Below are 14,304 nucleotides of genomic sequence, written 5' to 3'. Positions count from 1 at the left end.
TTCTCTTGTCATTTTTACATTACTCCCTTTTCTTGGCACATTTATTCAGATGTTGGCTGCTACTGACTTAACAGTCATTTACCCACGGTTGAAGTGACGAAACAACATTAATGTTTGAGGGATTTCTAGTGGCAAACTTCGCAGGAACGTTACTCATTTTTTTTAATTTATAGTTTGATCATGCAGTTATAAACTTATTTGAGATACATTTTTTTGTATGTGTTTTAGAGAAAATCCTGAAGTGAGTTATGAAAATTTTCAAGTGCAGTTAAATCATCCTACCTTCATCACTACGGAAACTAGCTTTATTTTTTTTATATCATTTTGCTTTATTTTATATAGAAGGTTGGAAACATCAGTTATTATACATATTCATTGTTAATTAATATAATCATAAAAAAATCGAAATGTAACTTACGTTAAATTATTTTAAATAATAACTTCCGAATATTGCTTACTATTAAGTTATTTAGTCTGCTAAGATAAAGGTATCTCAAGGGAGAGGAATACATTTTATTTTAAAACAAGAAATATTTATTTTGTTATTGATAGCTATTACATTTCCATTGTGTTGGAAAGAAAGTATTACAGATAATTTTTGGTTATTGTACGAAGTAAAGAAAACGAAATACATATGACGGAATGTTTGTAAGCGAACATAAAGTATTACGTTTAATTTTAAGATCATATTTAGACTTTAGTCTTTCTATAGGTAGTTGTTAGATAAACTAGGCATCGACGACCTAAAATAATGTAGAGTATAAATATTGGCCAAGAAAGATCGATCTCTAGAAGTAGATTTGTCATTCAATTTCCTGTGTATTGATCTATAGTAATGTATGTTTATGTCAAGTGTGAATCATCTATGTGAAGTGTGTAAATACAACTATGGTACTTTTGTATTAGTATTAACTGCTTTCATAAATATAAAGCAAATTATAAAACTGAATTTTACACCCTCCATTCCAAAAGAAACCGAACGTTTTAAACAAACAAAAAAGCAATGTACATTTTGGAACAAATCATTTTTATTAATCAATGTATTCCCCTTTTGCATCGATACACATATTTGCACGCTCCAACAAGTTGTCAAACGACTTTTCCATGTCCTTTATTGGAATGGTCTTTAGGACGGCGGTCGTCGCCTTCTCAATGGCATCAATCGATGCGTGCCACTTTCCTTTCATCGCCAAATGCAGTTTCGGGAACAGATAGAAATCGCACGGAACGAGATCTGATGAATAGGGCGGATGATGTAACCGAATAATGTGATTTTTGACCAAAAATTCAGTTACAAGTCGCGAACGATGTGATGGTGCATTATCGTCCAAAAGAGTCCAACTGCCGATTTCGCGATATTCGGGCCGAATACGACGAATTCTTGCCAGCAAACGCTTCATGACGCCCAAGTAAAACTCTCCAGTGACTGTCTGGCCGGGCTGAACAAATTCTTTGTGGATAATTCCTTTTGAATCGTAAAAACAAATCAGCATCACCTTAACTTTTGACTTCACCAAGCGACTTTTTTTTGGGTGTTCCTTCATCCGGCGCTCTCCATTTAGCACTTTGCCGCATTGTTTCGGGCTCATATTCAAAACACCACGTCTCGTCACCAGTTACAATCGATTTCAAGAAGTTTCGATCCTGCCGAGCACTTTTAACGATGTCTTTACAATGCGCAATTCGATCAACTTTTTAATCTTCGGTGAGTTTGTGTGGTACAAACCGCGAACTAACCTTCTTAAGGCCCAAAACTTCGGTCAAAATGCGGTATGCAGTTGTTAGAGGAATGCCTAATTCCATTTCAATAACTTTCACCGACGAGTTTTTGTTATGTTTGATGAATTCACGCACTTTTTCGATGTTTTCTTCGGATAATCCGGTTCTGGGACGGCCTGATCTTTCGTCATCATCCAGCATCTCTCTACCCGATTTGAGTCGCCTGAACCACTCGTAAACTTGCGTACAGGATAGACACTCATCACCATATGCATTTTGTAGCATTTGGTGCGTTTCACTAAAAGTTTTATCCAGTTTAACACAAAACTCAATTGCAGCTCGTTGTTTGAAACTCATTTTCCGACCGATGTACACAACACACTGACAGTTGAAACGCAATAACTTTGTTGCCGTGCATCCAAATGTCATGACATTTATACCAGTTGTCAATGAGGGACTACGCCATCTACCGGTAAAATATTACAACAGATGGCACTAGTGGTACTATTTGTTTTCAAAAGTTCGGTTTCTTTTGGAATGGAGGGTGTATGTACTCTAAAAATATATCATTCATTATACTTCATTTTCCTTGTCACTCTTCTTTCAAGTAACTCAAAATTAAAGGTCGTGACCCCTATAATCTTAAATTTTCATTAAGCAATATTCTATCTTGCTATTCTTCATTACTTTTCTAAAAGTTTTCTGTCATTTAAGTAACTGATCAAACTAATCAAACAGCTTCTCCATAGATTCGATTCTGGTGTTGTCGATGCAAGTAATTCGTACACGATAGGAAAACTGTTCAAATTCTATCAGATAAAATTATGGCAATCAAGTTATAATTTAGAAAGTTCAATAGAATAAGTGTGCTTTTTTTTTTTAAAAAAAAAAAAAAATGCAAATGTTTTCATCAGATGTTGTTACCTGTTACCATTTTTCTTATCTAAATTAAAAATTCTATCAATGTTATCAAAATTCAGTGTTATCTTTTCTATTCAATTAAGTTCAGATTACCTCTAATCTCAATTTAGGCAGAACAACAAAGCTTTGAGTATTGCTACATAGGGATCTAGCTGAGCTGATTTTCACTTAAACATAATTTTTTTATTAAGTAACTTGACAATATTCTTCGTTAATTAATTTCTAATAATTTTTCTGGCTAGCCTTTTTTTTTTTTTTTTTTTTTTTTTTTATAGCAATTATACAGCACAATGAAAGTCAGTTCAGCTATTCCCAGAAAATAAAAATTAGAGAAACATTTTCCTTTTTCAGCCATGCAGTATGTGTTAGATGAAAGAAGATCGGGAGCAGTGCATTTTCTTTGGCGCTCGCAATTTTTCTTATTCCACTTTTAAGACTTTCCTTTCTCCAAAGCCCTGGAATCCGTCCGGAGAGGGGTTGGTCTAGGAGTGAAGTAGGAAGGGAAGTCATATTCAGGCAACCCAGCGGACGAATCCTCGCATCTGTAGCGTTTTCAACTTCATATTTTGTCATCCGAACTAGTGGACGTTCAATAGTAATGAATAGAGGCACGAGTTTTTCGTACTGCGCGATAAAACGAAATGCGTCAGATCTTGACGTTCTGTGATATTCTTTGTGTATTTTCATTGGTTTCCGTTGCGCGATAAAACGCGAAATTTTAAAAATACGTTTTCATTACTTTAAAAACGCTAGTTTTCCGCTGATGGAACGGTAGAACATGGCATGAACTGTGCATTTTGGGTGATTAGAACACGACTATACGGAACATGTTGCCCGTTAGCTATCACTAATCATCGCAGCTGGATGGGGAGTTCCGAAGTGATGACTGTTTGAAGTTTGGTGTAAATGCACTTACATATGTGTGGCTTCCAACAAGCAATGCCAATTGTGAGAATTTTTTTTTCCAAATATGGACTGATGATAAGTGACATGTAGCATGCTTATATTTAATGTTTAAATGCAACTTGTGCCTATATTTTCAGAACACAGCAAAACTTTCCTACTCATAGTAAGTTGAGTTACTGATTTTCCTCAGTTTGATTTGAATATATATATATATATATATATAATTTTTTATAAATGAAATTGACATAGTCAAGTGAAATATTCATTGTACTTTGTTTTTAGGTAATTAATGGTTTATTTTTATAGTGATCTATGAAGAAAAGGAACAATTGTAAAAATGTCAGGGAATTCTTTTCCACAAGAGCTACAAAAGGCGAAATTTTATTTGGAAAATGCGACAAAACGCGAAATTTTCAAATTCTTAGTGCGAAGAACTTGTGCCCCTAGTAATGAAATATATGATTCTTATTATTTGTCATAATCTCGTCAGAATTTTATTGTTTAATAATAATAATAATAATGTTCTTTCTCTCTACTTATTTTTTGACGCTGGTCTCATTTTCAATTCCAGGCCTAGACCCAGACATCAGTCCTGACGAGCAGGAGGAGAAAGCGCGACTGATTGCCCAGGTGTTGGAACTCCAAAATACTCTAGATGGTAATTGTAATCTGACATTTAAGTCTGTGTTATTTACAATGATAACTTCTATTTAAGTGTACAGATGTAAAGAAAGATAAAACGTGCTGAGTGCATGCATGTTTCGTGGGAAGAAAACTGTAATTTAAATATCAATCCAATTGACCATAATAACAGCTAATCCTCATTATTCACTAAGCCTCTGTGTTGTTCTGTCCGTAGCTCTCCTCTTCGTTCTTCAGTAGCTCCCATGAGCTTTCACATCGTCCAGCAACTGTTACCGCATCCCTCTCCTCTTTCTTTCTACCCAGAACCTTTCCTTCCAGCCTTCAGGTAATAAATATTTTCTTTCGCAAGCAGTGGCCTGTCCAATTCTTTTTTGTCTTGCTGTCTTCACCAACTCTTTCCAGCAGTTTTCATTCTTAATTCTGTCCTTCCAACTGATTTTCTCAATTTTCCTCCGTATCCACGTCTCCACCGCCTCCCAGTCTCATTGTTCCCTCTTTCCTCAATGTTGAGGCCTCCGCTCTACAAAGAGCAACACTTCATACTGTGGTGGACAAACATCGTGTGCGTGGGTTTTCTCGGGGTTCTCCCACTTTCTTCATTCCACCATTTCATTCATTTCTCATAATCACCGTCTCCTTTAGCCTAACCGGCATAACCGTGGGACGTAAAACTCAAAGATTTCATTTCATTTCACTTCATACTGTGGTTATGCTTATAAAAGTTTATAATTGGTTACAATACAAAACATTTTACAAATCTTTTCCTGAGGTCTTTGTTCAATAACCCTACCAGTAATCTCTTTTGCTTAGAAAACGCTTCCTTAGCCAACACAATCGTTCTTTTCACTTCATTCAAGCAATACAAGTCCTTCTAATTAACTTTCAAAATATTTGAACTTGTCTATCTGTTGTATTTCTTCATCCGAAAGTTATTCCATGTAGTTTATTTTTCATTTCATTCCAAACTTTTCGCATGAACTGTTGAACATTCTTAACATCATTATAGGTATTCTGGCATTATTGGCAGGTTACTTTGCTGCAACTGAAAAGCTTCTATACACCACAGTCGTGAGCTAACCTCTTCGTTTTGTGTGATTTTCCAGTTTTAATACTGTTCATTAACTATAACTGTTCTTCGCCTCCTCCCTCTTTACTACCACCATACTTTCTAGCACCCCTCATGATACAGTTTCTTCTGTCCAGTGTCCCAACCACAGTTTCTCTTCTTCTTTCTCATTAGATTTAATTTTTTTTCTTTTTCTTTTTTGTCTCCCACTATTTCAAACATCTCTTAGCATATCATCCATAGTTTTCTCATTTTTTACTAATACTACCATATCAGTAAATGTGATGCACTCTCGGTCTTCCTCACTGCAACGGAAACACCTTGTTTCTGTTTAAATCAATGTGCTATTATTCCTTAGAGGTATATGTTTAAAAAGAACGGTGAGAGATACAATCTCTGTCTAACATCTTGTCCAATTTTTCTCTCCTGAATAAAGTCGTGAAAAGGAATCTAAGTTTAACGATTACTTACCAGGAATTAGTGAAAACCTTATCACACTACACTATAAATGCTGTATCAGATAATCGAGAGGGGAAATACAAGGAAAGGGGGGAATAAGGAAAAGAGGTGCGGAATAACATAGTCATGTTATTGGTAGTGAATGAAGGTATCAGCCTTTCTAGGTAAATTAAATCTTTCTCGTTTAGTTCCGTGATCATATCCTATAGCATAGTTATTATGAAAAAATTGAACTGAAGAGAAAAAGGAAATGGAAAAACTCCAACAAATTTTACAGACACAACGTTGTCCACTATGGCTTGGTTTCAAACCAGATACCATTCACGGGGGCCGCGGTGGCTCAGTGGTAGAGCGTTTACCTCTGGTGCATGGAGTCCCGGGTTCGATCCCAGCCCCCGCCAAGTGATCTTTGTTGTGGACAAACACCGTGTGCGTAGGTTTCCTCGGGGTTCTCCCGTTTCCTCCCACTTTCTTCATTCCACCATTTTATTCATTACTCATCATCACCTTCTCCTTCAGCCTAACCGGCATAACCGTGGGATGTAAAACTCAAAGATACCATTCACGCCAGGTTGAGTTGAACGTTCTACCATTTAGCTATTCTGCCTTTTTGCTTTTCTGTGGCCAAGTAGCGTGACACTAGCTTCTGTCTGCAGGAAGGGAACCCAGTAGTTCTTCGGGTCTCACTTTAAACAGTAGAGCCCCGTCTGTAAAGACATGTTAATTCTAATTAATCAATCTATTTAGCTATGCTACCTTAAATTTTCTCAGGTTGGTTCAATAGAATACACGTTCGTGATGTTCTTGTCTTTGAAGCAACATTCTCTGGATAATGTATATTAAAAAAGAAAATTCAATATCTACTTCTTGTAAGTCTATTTACACACAATTCAACATCAGCAAGTATAAAATCTTTATTATTACTTATTAGGCCCTGACGAGGCCCAACGTATAACAGTACTTATAAACTGTCACAAGAACACACTAATAATCGGAGTTTCCAAATTTGTGAGAAATCACGTTACTAGCTCATAAGATCGTGAAAAGTGTGTCTCATGTTTTTGTTTTATTAATTAATTTAATTAATTGTTTTGTGGGCTTACCGTGATTTTATGGATTTTTTTTTTTACTCCGGTGTGCTTTTCAATAAAATAATTTGAATATTTTAAGAAATACAATGCTTTATTTTAAACTTTTTTTGTAATGCCGCTTGTTAGTTAATCCTACACTAGTTTTGATGTTATTTCGGGTTGTTAATAAAAAAAGAAAAAAATCATTATGTTTGTGTAAAATGTGAGTAATTATTATTTAAAAAATGTTAATAAGGGTTGCACTATTGGTCCATTATACGAGGGGTGATCGAAATATACGATGAATAATTTTATTAGCTACAAAGTAATAAGCTTACATGGAATTTGATTTAATCTCCTTCGAAGTACTTTCCTTGGCTAGCAATGCACGTATCCCAACGTTGAATCCATAATTGAGAGCATTTTTGGAAGGCTTGTTTTAGAAGGGTGTTCAGCTGCTCTGTCGTAACCCTCTCAATGTCAAAACGTTTTCCTTTAAGCATGGTTTTAAGTTTTGGAAAGAGCAAGAAGTCGCATGGTGACTGGAGAGCACAGCGAATTTTGACAAAAATATTTTTTCGACCAAAAACAAGCCTATCAGAAGCAAGGTGTGGCACGGTGCGTTTTAGTGGTAAAGAAGGAAACCATTGCGCATTTAATCGGCGGTTAAAGAGCTTTTCAGGGATCCATATTTTCTTCGAAAGCTCTGAATAATCATTCGCATGTTTGAACAAGTCATTTGTACCACTTTTTGCACATTTTAATCTGTTTTTGACGTCGAGTTGACGTCTCTATCGTTGCTCGTTTTTAACGGACTTGTTGCCGCCTTTGAATTGCTCATACTACTTGTAAAGTCTTCAATGCCACCGCTTAATCGCCATACACTGATTTTGACACTTCGTCTACTTCTTTGGCACCTTTTTGCAGCTTAGAACAGAACTTATGGGCATGCGACAGATATTCTTAACACATCTTCACTTTTCTGTCTCTGCAAGCCAGCTAACATGTGACAACTCGTTCAAACTCGACACTCACTGTACCAAAAGTTTAGTACTTGAAATGGATACATCATCAATAGAGGGCACTAGGCAACTACATTTACCGTACTTTTTTATTACACCTTGTGGATCTAACCTTTGCCTTGCACAGCCATTATCATGCATCTCTCTCCATCTTTTTCCACCTTTCTTTCAGTGTTACCAGGTGCAATGTAAAAATGCAGTTAACAAAGAGTTTGTTAAAGTGCATAAAATCTAACAAGAGTCAAAGAATAGAAAATTGAGAGCCACATTACGTTTATTGAAGCCAAAGTACTAGTGACATCAGTGGTTAGTTCATTAGAATTTAATGTCCCTTTCAGCAGCAAGGCCATATGAGATCTGGACATACGTGGGATCCGAACGACATGAGCTCCCGCCGGGAATCGGAGCTGGGGTTTCGTGCGTGTGATCTTGTTTTTACGATATTTTTCAAATGTTTGCTAACAATCATTCGTGAATATGTTCTCAGTGTGCGATTGTATTGCTTTCTAAAATTGTAAGTAAGTAGCATGCGTAGGCCGCTGCAGAGTTTTATATATTTGGTCTAGGAATTAATTCGTGCGGGTGGACAAGAGATGGCGCAACGAACGGAGCGTCCCACAGTTCCGTGTATCCACACATGTGTTGCAAACCCCTGTCATCGCGTATCGTTCGTAGTATAGGGCAGTGGATTAAAGCGTCAACAACACCAGTTTGTAGTGAAGTGAACATGGCGCAATTTGTGCCTGATAAAGTGTTTTTGCGGGGTGTCCTGCTGCATTACTTTAACATGCAGAAAAGTGCGACTGAAAGTCATCGTATTTTGGTGGAAGTGTATGGTGACCATGCTCTAGCTGAGCGAACGTGTCAGAAGTGGTTTGCACGGTTTAGAAGTGGTGATTTCTGCTTGGCAGACCAAGAGCGAGCTGGACAGCCAAAAAAATTTCAAGACGAAGAATTGACAGCATTGCTCGAGCAGGATTCGTGTCAAACGCAGGAACAACTTGCAGCAGCATTAGGCGTTGATCAAACAACAGTCTCCAAACGCTTGAAAGCCATGGGAATGATTCAAAAGATGTCACATTGGGTTCCACATGAATTGAAAGACAGAGACGTTGAAAGACGAAAAACCATTTGCGAATTGCTGCTTCAACGACAGAGCAGAAAGGGGTTTCTGCATCGAATTATTACGGGTGATGAGAAGTGGATCCATTACGAGAACCCTAAACGAAAAAAGGCCTGGGTGAAACCAGGTGAACCAGGTCCATCACAACCAAAACGAGATATTCACTGTGCAAAGGTTATGCTGTGCATATGGTGGGATATGAAAGGTGTTGTGTACTATGAGCTGCTGCAACCGGGTGAAACTATGAATGGAGAACGTTATCGACGACAATTAATGCGTTTGAAGCAAGCTCTGGCCAGAACACGACCAGAATGGGAGAACAGACATGATAAACTTATTGTTCAACATGATAACGCTCGCCCACATGTCGCAAAACCGGTCAAAACCTATTTAGAAAATGTCGGATGGGAAGTTTTACCCCACCCGCCGTATTCACCAGACGTTGCTCCTTCGGACTACTACTTGTTCGATTGCATGAACAACGATTTGATTGGACAGCGGTTTACTTCTTCAGAAGATATCGAAACATGGGTCTCTGACTTGATCGCTTCCAAGGATGAGGACTTCTTTCGCCACGGAATCCGTACATTGCCTGACAGATGGGCAAAAGTGGTGGCTAGCGATGGACAATATTTTTCTTAAGGTATTTATGTATTTTGTGTTTGTACTACAGCTTCAATGTGTGCGTACCAACCGCACGAATTAATTCCTAGACCAAATATATAAAACACATTTAACGTAGACTTTAGGAAAATCGTTTGATTCTTTCACTGATTTGAGGATATTTTTTAAGCATCCAAGATATGGAACGGAACTTACTGGCTTCTTAAAGTATAGTCTCGAAGGAAAGGGAACTTAAAATTAAAGAAAAAAAGAAAGCCATCGTCATAGTTGTCCATCATTGGCCAAAACGGAGAAGGTTGCATGTATTATGGTCTTCATCTTGACGTAACAATTATCCTTTCTGTATCAGTTGCAACCTGTTTCCTCCCCTTCCTCTTCTCCCTTCCACTACCTTGTTAGGTTGCTCCTGTCCTCAGATAATGTCCATCAGTTTATCTTTCTCTCTCTCTCTCTTTAAAAATTATATTTACTATTCTTTTCCACCCTACTAAAGAAGGCCGTTTCAGATTTATAGTAACGAATTTCATTGCTAGGTAGCAGCACGCGTGATCACGCCCGATAAGGTATTGCGGATAGTTCGAAAATGCTGTGTAGGAAGGATGTTCGATGTGTATGAGAGTGGTCAATGTTTCCAAAAATTACGACGTTTTGGGAGGGCTACATTTGTATCATTTGCAATATTGGTTATAGTTATAAAGAGCAAAATAAGTAAACCAGGTATGACAGGTTTCCGTGTGTTAAAGAAGGAGATCAATCCTGTGTTGAATCGCAACAAAATGGTCATACCTGCTGTTACTGGATCCTCGAATATTCTTATTTAAAAAGGTTTCTCTGCGTTGATAATCATTTATATGGGAAGTACACACAAAATAATTTTAGTAGCCAAAATCGTAAATTGGTAACTTCACTCAAAGAAAAAATGAAATGTCTGCTTTTCCGGAGTACTTTGCTAATTGGATAAACATTCAGTTCAATAAATAGTGGTTTCTTTATATTATTCTCTGCGCCAACCTGTCGGAAGAACACCTGCATGCAAGAGAAGAAAAGTGGTTTCTGTCCTGCTATAAAGCGTTCAGAACGAAGAAAGAATTTTTTTTTCACTTGAATAAAATATTAATTTTGCAGGGTGATTTAAAGTCAGCGAAAATATACAGTTTGTCCAATAAGTGGGTGATATGACCGACCTGACGGTCGCACCTATATGGCAGCGACACGTTTCTCATTGTCATTCACCAGGATAAAGAGTAGTTATATGGTAAAGTGAACGGAGACTGGCATAGAGCGGGAGGAACATGAAACGAAAGTTCGTGCACTTTTTGTTGTTGTTGTTGTTGTTGAAATGAGCGTTGAGCCTTCTGCAAGCACGAATACTCGTCTTCTGTCTTGGGAAAGTTTGTCTAGAGGAGTGGAACCAGATCTGACCAAACTACTTCAGCACAGTCTCCTTAAGTGTAAACTGACATGTAAGGCGATAGTTAAAGTCAGGGCTTGCATATCGAGCACAGCAGCTAATAGCATCGCGGTATTTAATTAGCTAGTAGAGGTGCCAAATTCATTACCATAAACCCGAATTGACTTTCTGTATTCCTAATATTACCTTATTACTTCTCGGTTTTACACAGCCAAATTCGGTCTTTACGTTCACATTTTAAATGGTTAGAAACAAACAAAAAGGCAAGTTGAATAAAACCATTTTTAAAAGAAATATATAATATGTATGTTTGTTTGTTTCAGATTTGTCGCAGCGTGTAGATAGTGTGAAGGAAGAGAATTTGAAGCTGCGATCCGAAAACCAGGTACTGGGGCAGTACATCGAAAATCTGATGTCAGCATCAAGTGTGTTTCAGTCAACTTCACCCAAAACTAAAAAGAAGTAAAGAAGAAAAAAAAGGAAGAACACAGCTGTTCTCAATGGAAGGAACAGTTGAAAAGGAAAAAAAAATCCTCTTTATATTTAGACATTATTTTTCACGTATATATATATAAAAAAGTAAAGCTATGCGCTATGCTTTTACTGCAAGAGAAAAGCATTTCACATGCTGTGATAGGAGGTATTGTTTCTCGTCTTTCTGTTCTTGGCGAAGATTTTATTTTATAAAAAGAGCCAGTTCACTTTGCTGTTCTTATTACAATACTTCAACATTCTGCAAACATTAGCCTTCGTTGATTGTGGTTAGTTATAAAAATAAAATAGTTGGTGACCGTATATTTAAAAGAAAGTGCCAGTTCTCTGCCGCAGTTTATCTTGAAGATAATTTGGCTTCGACAAACATGAAGTCCATTTTTGTAGCATCTGAAGACTGTCATAAATCATTATGGAAGTTGCTATATAGGGGAATTAAAATGGATAAAAGTAATCCATAATGTAATTTTAATAGGTTACAATACACTTAGTTGTTGTGCTCTAGTTTTAATTTTCTTGTCTAATAATTTTGATTTTTTACTTCTTGTAGTACTGGAAATTTCTTAATCCATACGTCTCCAGCAGAGAGAAAAAAATCCCGAAATTTTTAGCTACGTAACTTAAGAGCCTGCCTTACTAAAATAATACAAAATTTACCTTTTTCCTTTTGCTTGTTTTCCATAAGAAAAGGAGGTAATGAAATACAACTTAACACTATCATAGATAATGTTATTCTACAACAGAAAATATGAACCTCAAGAATTTTAAGTGTTGCCATCCATAGAAATTACAGTGTTGCCAGAATCACATTTTCCCCAAAATCTAAGTTAAGGCAGCGACTAGAGAAACGAACTCAACTGTATTTGATTATGTAACGTGTTGTCTTGGAATTCTGTGAACTGCTTTTTAAATAATAGTTGTATTTAGTTTGTAATAAACAAAATAGTTTTAACATACAGTTATTAAAGTTAAATAATAATGTTATGTAAAAAGTAGTTCACAGGATACCAAAACATGATACGTAATAGATTAGATTAACTTAGATTTTGGGGAAAATGTGATTCTGGTAACACTGTAATTTCTATGGATGGCAACAGTTAAAATTCTTGAGGTTCATATTATCTGTTGTAGAATAACATTATCTATGGTTGTAATAAGTTGCATTTCATTAACTTCTTTCACATAAACAAAAGATAAAGGTCAATTTTGTATAATTTTTTAGTATGTCAGACTTAAGAATAGAACACAACTTCAATAAGTTTACAGTGCAATTCATTGAATGCTTTTGAATTTGTTATTGACGACGACGACGAAATTAAAATAGTATTTAACTTCTTTCCTTCATGGGGTTAAATACTATTTTATATATATATTTTATAAGTGCCTCGTCGCTTCATAAGTACATGGAATTTCTTGACTTAACGGTATCATTGACAAAATTTTTGATGCTGTTACTTCACCTTTTATGAATATGTGTCTTTTGAGTGCTTATTTTTATAAAAGTCCACAAAATTTAGCTCTTTCAGTTAATTCCATAAAGAATGTTAACTTTTATTATACTTAGTATTTCAGCCATTTTATGAAATTGAGTGTTTTATTAAAGATGATTTTCATATATCGATATAAAACTAGGTTAATTGTATACAGTATGTGTTTTTCTTAATTTATATTTTTATTTTATGTGTAAATATGCCATTTTTTATTTGCTTATATGGAAAAAATAATCTTGAGATAGCCAAGGAATATTAAAATGAAAAAGCCAAAGATAAACTCGATATGCATTTTTAAATTTGATTTTTTTTGTAAGGAACCTGAATTCTGTGTGATAACGCGTTGTAGATTATTTTCCTGATATGTAACAACTTTCATTTCTGTTCTATATTGTTTGTATTCATTGTGTCCTGGTGAAGATTGTCTCTCCTTTTATGTCAAGTGTTTTAATTGGTTCAGTAATTTTGTTTGCTTATTTATTTTAGTATTACAATTATGATTTTTTCTTTCTTTCCTGTACTTTTTAATTGAAAACTTATCAGGAATTGATATTTTATGTACGAAAATGTAAATTTGTAAATACATATTCAACTATTTTGCATGAAAATGTGGAATTAGTTTTTATTATTCTGAATTACATTGGAAAAGTATTTAACATTCAAAGAGCATTTATTTTTATTGTTAATTTTCCGTGCTTGAATGTGTCTTATTTCTAATTGAAATTGGTTAGAGCTGTAAGTTGCAATTGTATGAACTTCAAATGAACGCATTTGAAGAAGTAAAGACAGTTATGGATCATCTTACGGTAGCTTTACAGGTTAGTGCTTTTGTTATTCCAAAAGGAAGAATAAAAACAAAAGAAAACATAACGCAGAACAATTAAGCCCAAGAGTTTCGTATAGAATAAATAAGTCCTTTTTGCATAAAACTTGGAAATGTATTTCTGCAATGTACACAATGTATTTATGTAATTTTTTGGATGTTAATAAATATGCAACTTAGACCCATTTCTGTTAATTTTGGTGTGAGGCATGTTTTATATTATTAATCTCAGATATAAACGTGTATTTAGATTTGTATTCCGTAAAATTCTGCTTAGATTGTAGTACAGCTGGCACTATATAGAACAACTAATAATGAGTAAATGTCGTCGGCCATTTTCGGGGTAGACTCAAAATATGTTTCTTCTGATCGTATTGGCCCGAATACAGTACATTTTTAAGATAAAAATACTCGTAGTTTCGTAGAAACTAGCCTCATTATATAATCGCAACCCAGGTTTTAACACAAATTCTACCACGTAGGCAGTGTTGGCAACAAGTGCATTCAAAAAGTAGGTAAATAATAATCTAGCT

At 35.6% G+C, this 14,304-nt stretch overlaps 1 protein-coding gene across 6 annotated transcripts in view; it reads left to right on the top strand.

The window, feature by feature from the left end:
* Positions 1-13,952, top strand: part of LOC145681304 (short coiled-coil protein homolog) — a 337,128-nt gene extending 323,176 nt beyond the window's left edge. For all 6 annotated transcript variants that reach the window (XM_081752961.1, XM_081752964.1, XM_081752960.1 and 3 more), the window contains exons 4-5: positions 4,118-4,204; positions 11,290-13,952. In XM_081752961.1, the coding sequence (XP_081609087.1) occupies positions 4,118-4,204; positions 11,290-11,432 (230 nt within the window). In that variant the 3' untranslated portion in view covers positions 11,433-13,952. The remainder of the gene's footprint in view (positions 1-4,117; positions 4,205-11,289) is intronic.
* The last annotated feature ends 352 nt before the right edge of the window (positions 13,953-14,304 follow it).

Source organism: Thermobia domestica, chromosome 3 (genome assembly GCF_964235325.1).
Source record: "Thermobia domestica chromosome 3, izTheDome1.hap1.1, whole genome shotgun sequence".
Taxonomy (NCBI): domain Eukaryota; kingdom Metazoa; phylum Arthropoda; class Insecta; order Zygentoma; family Lepismatidae; genus Thermobia; species Thermobia domestica.
Note: the sequence above shows the minus strand (reverse complement) of the source record. Positions and strands in the feature narration are given on the sequence as shown.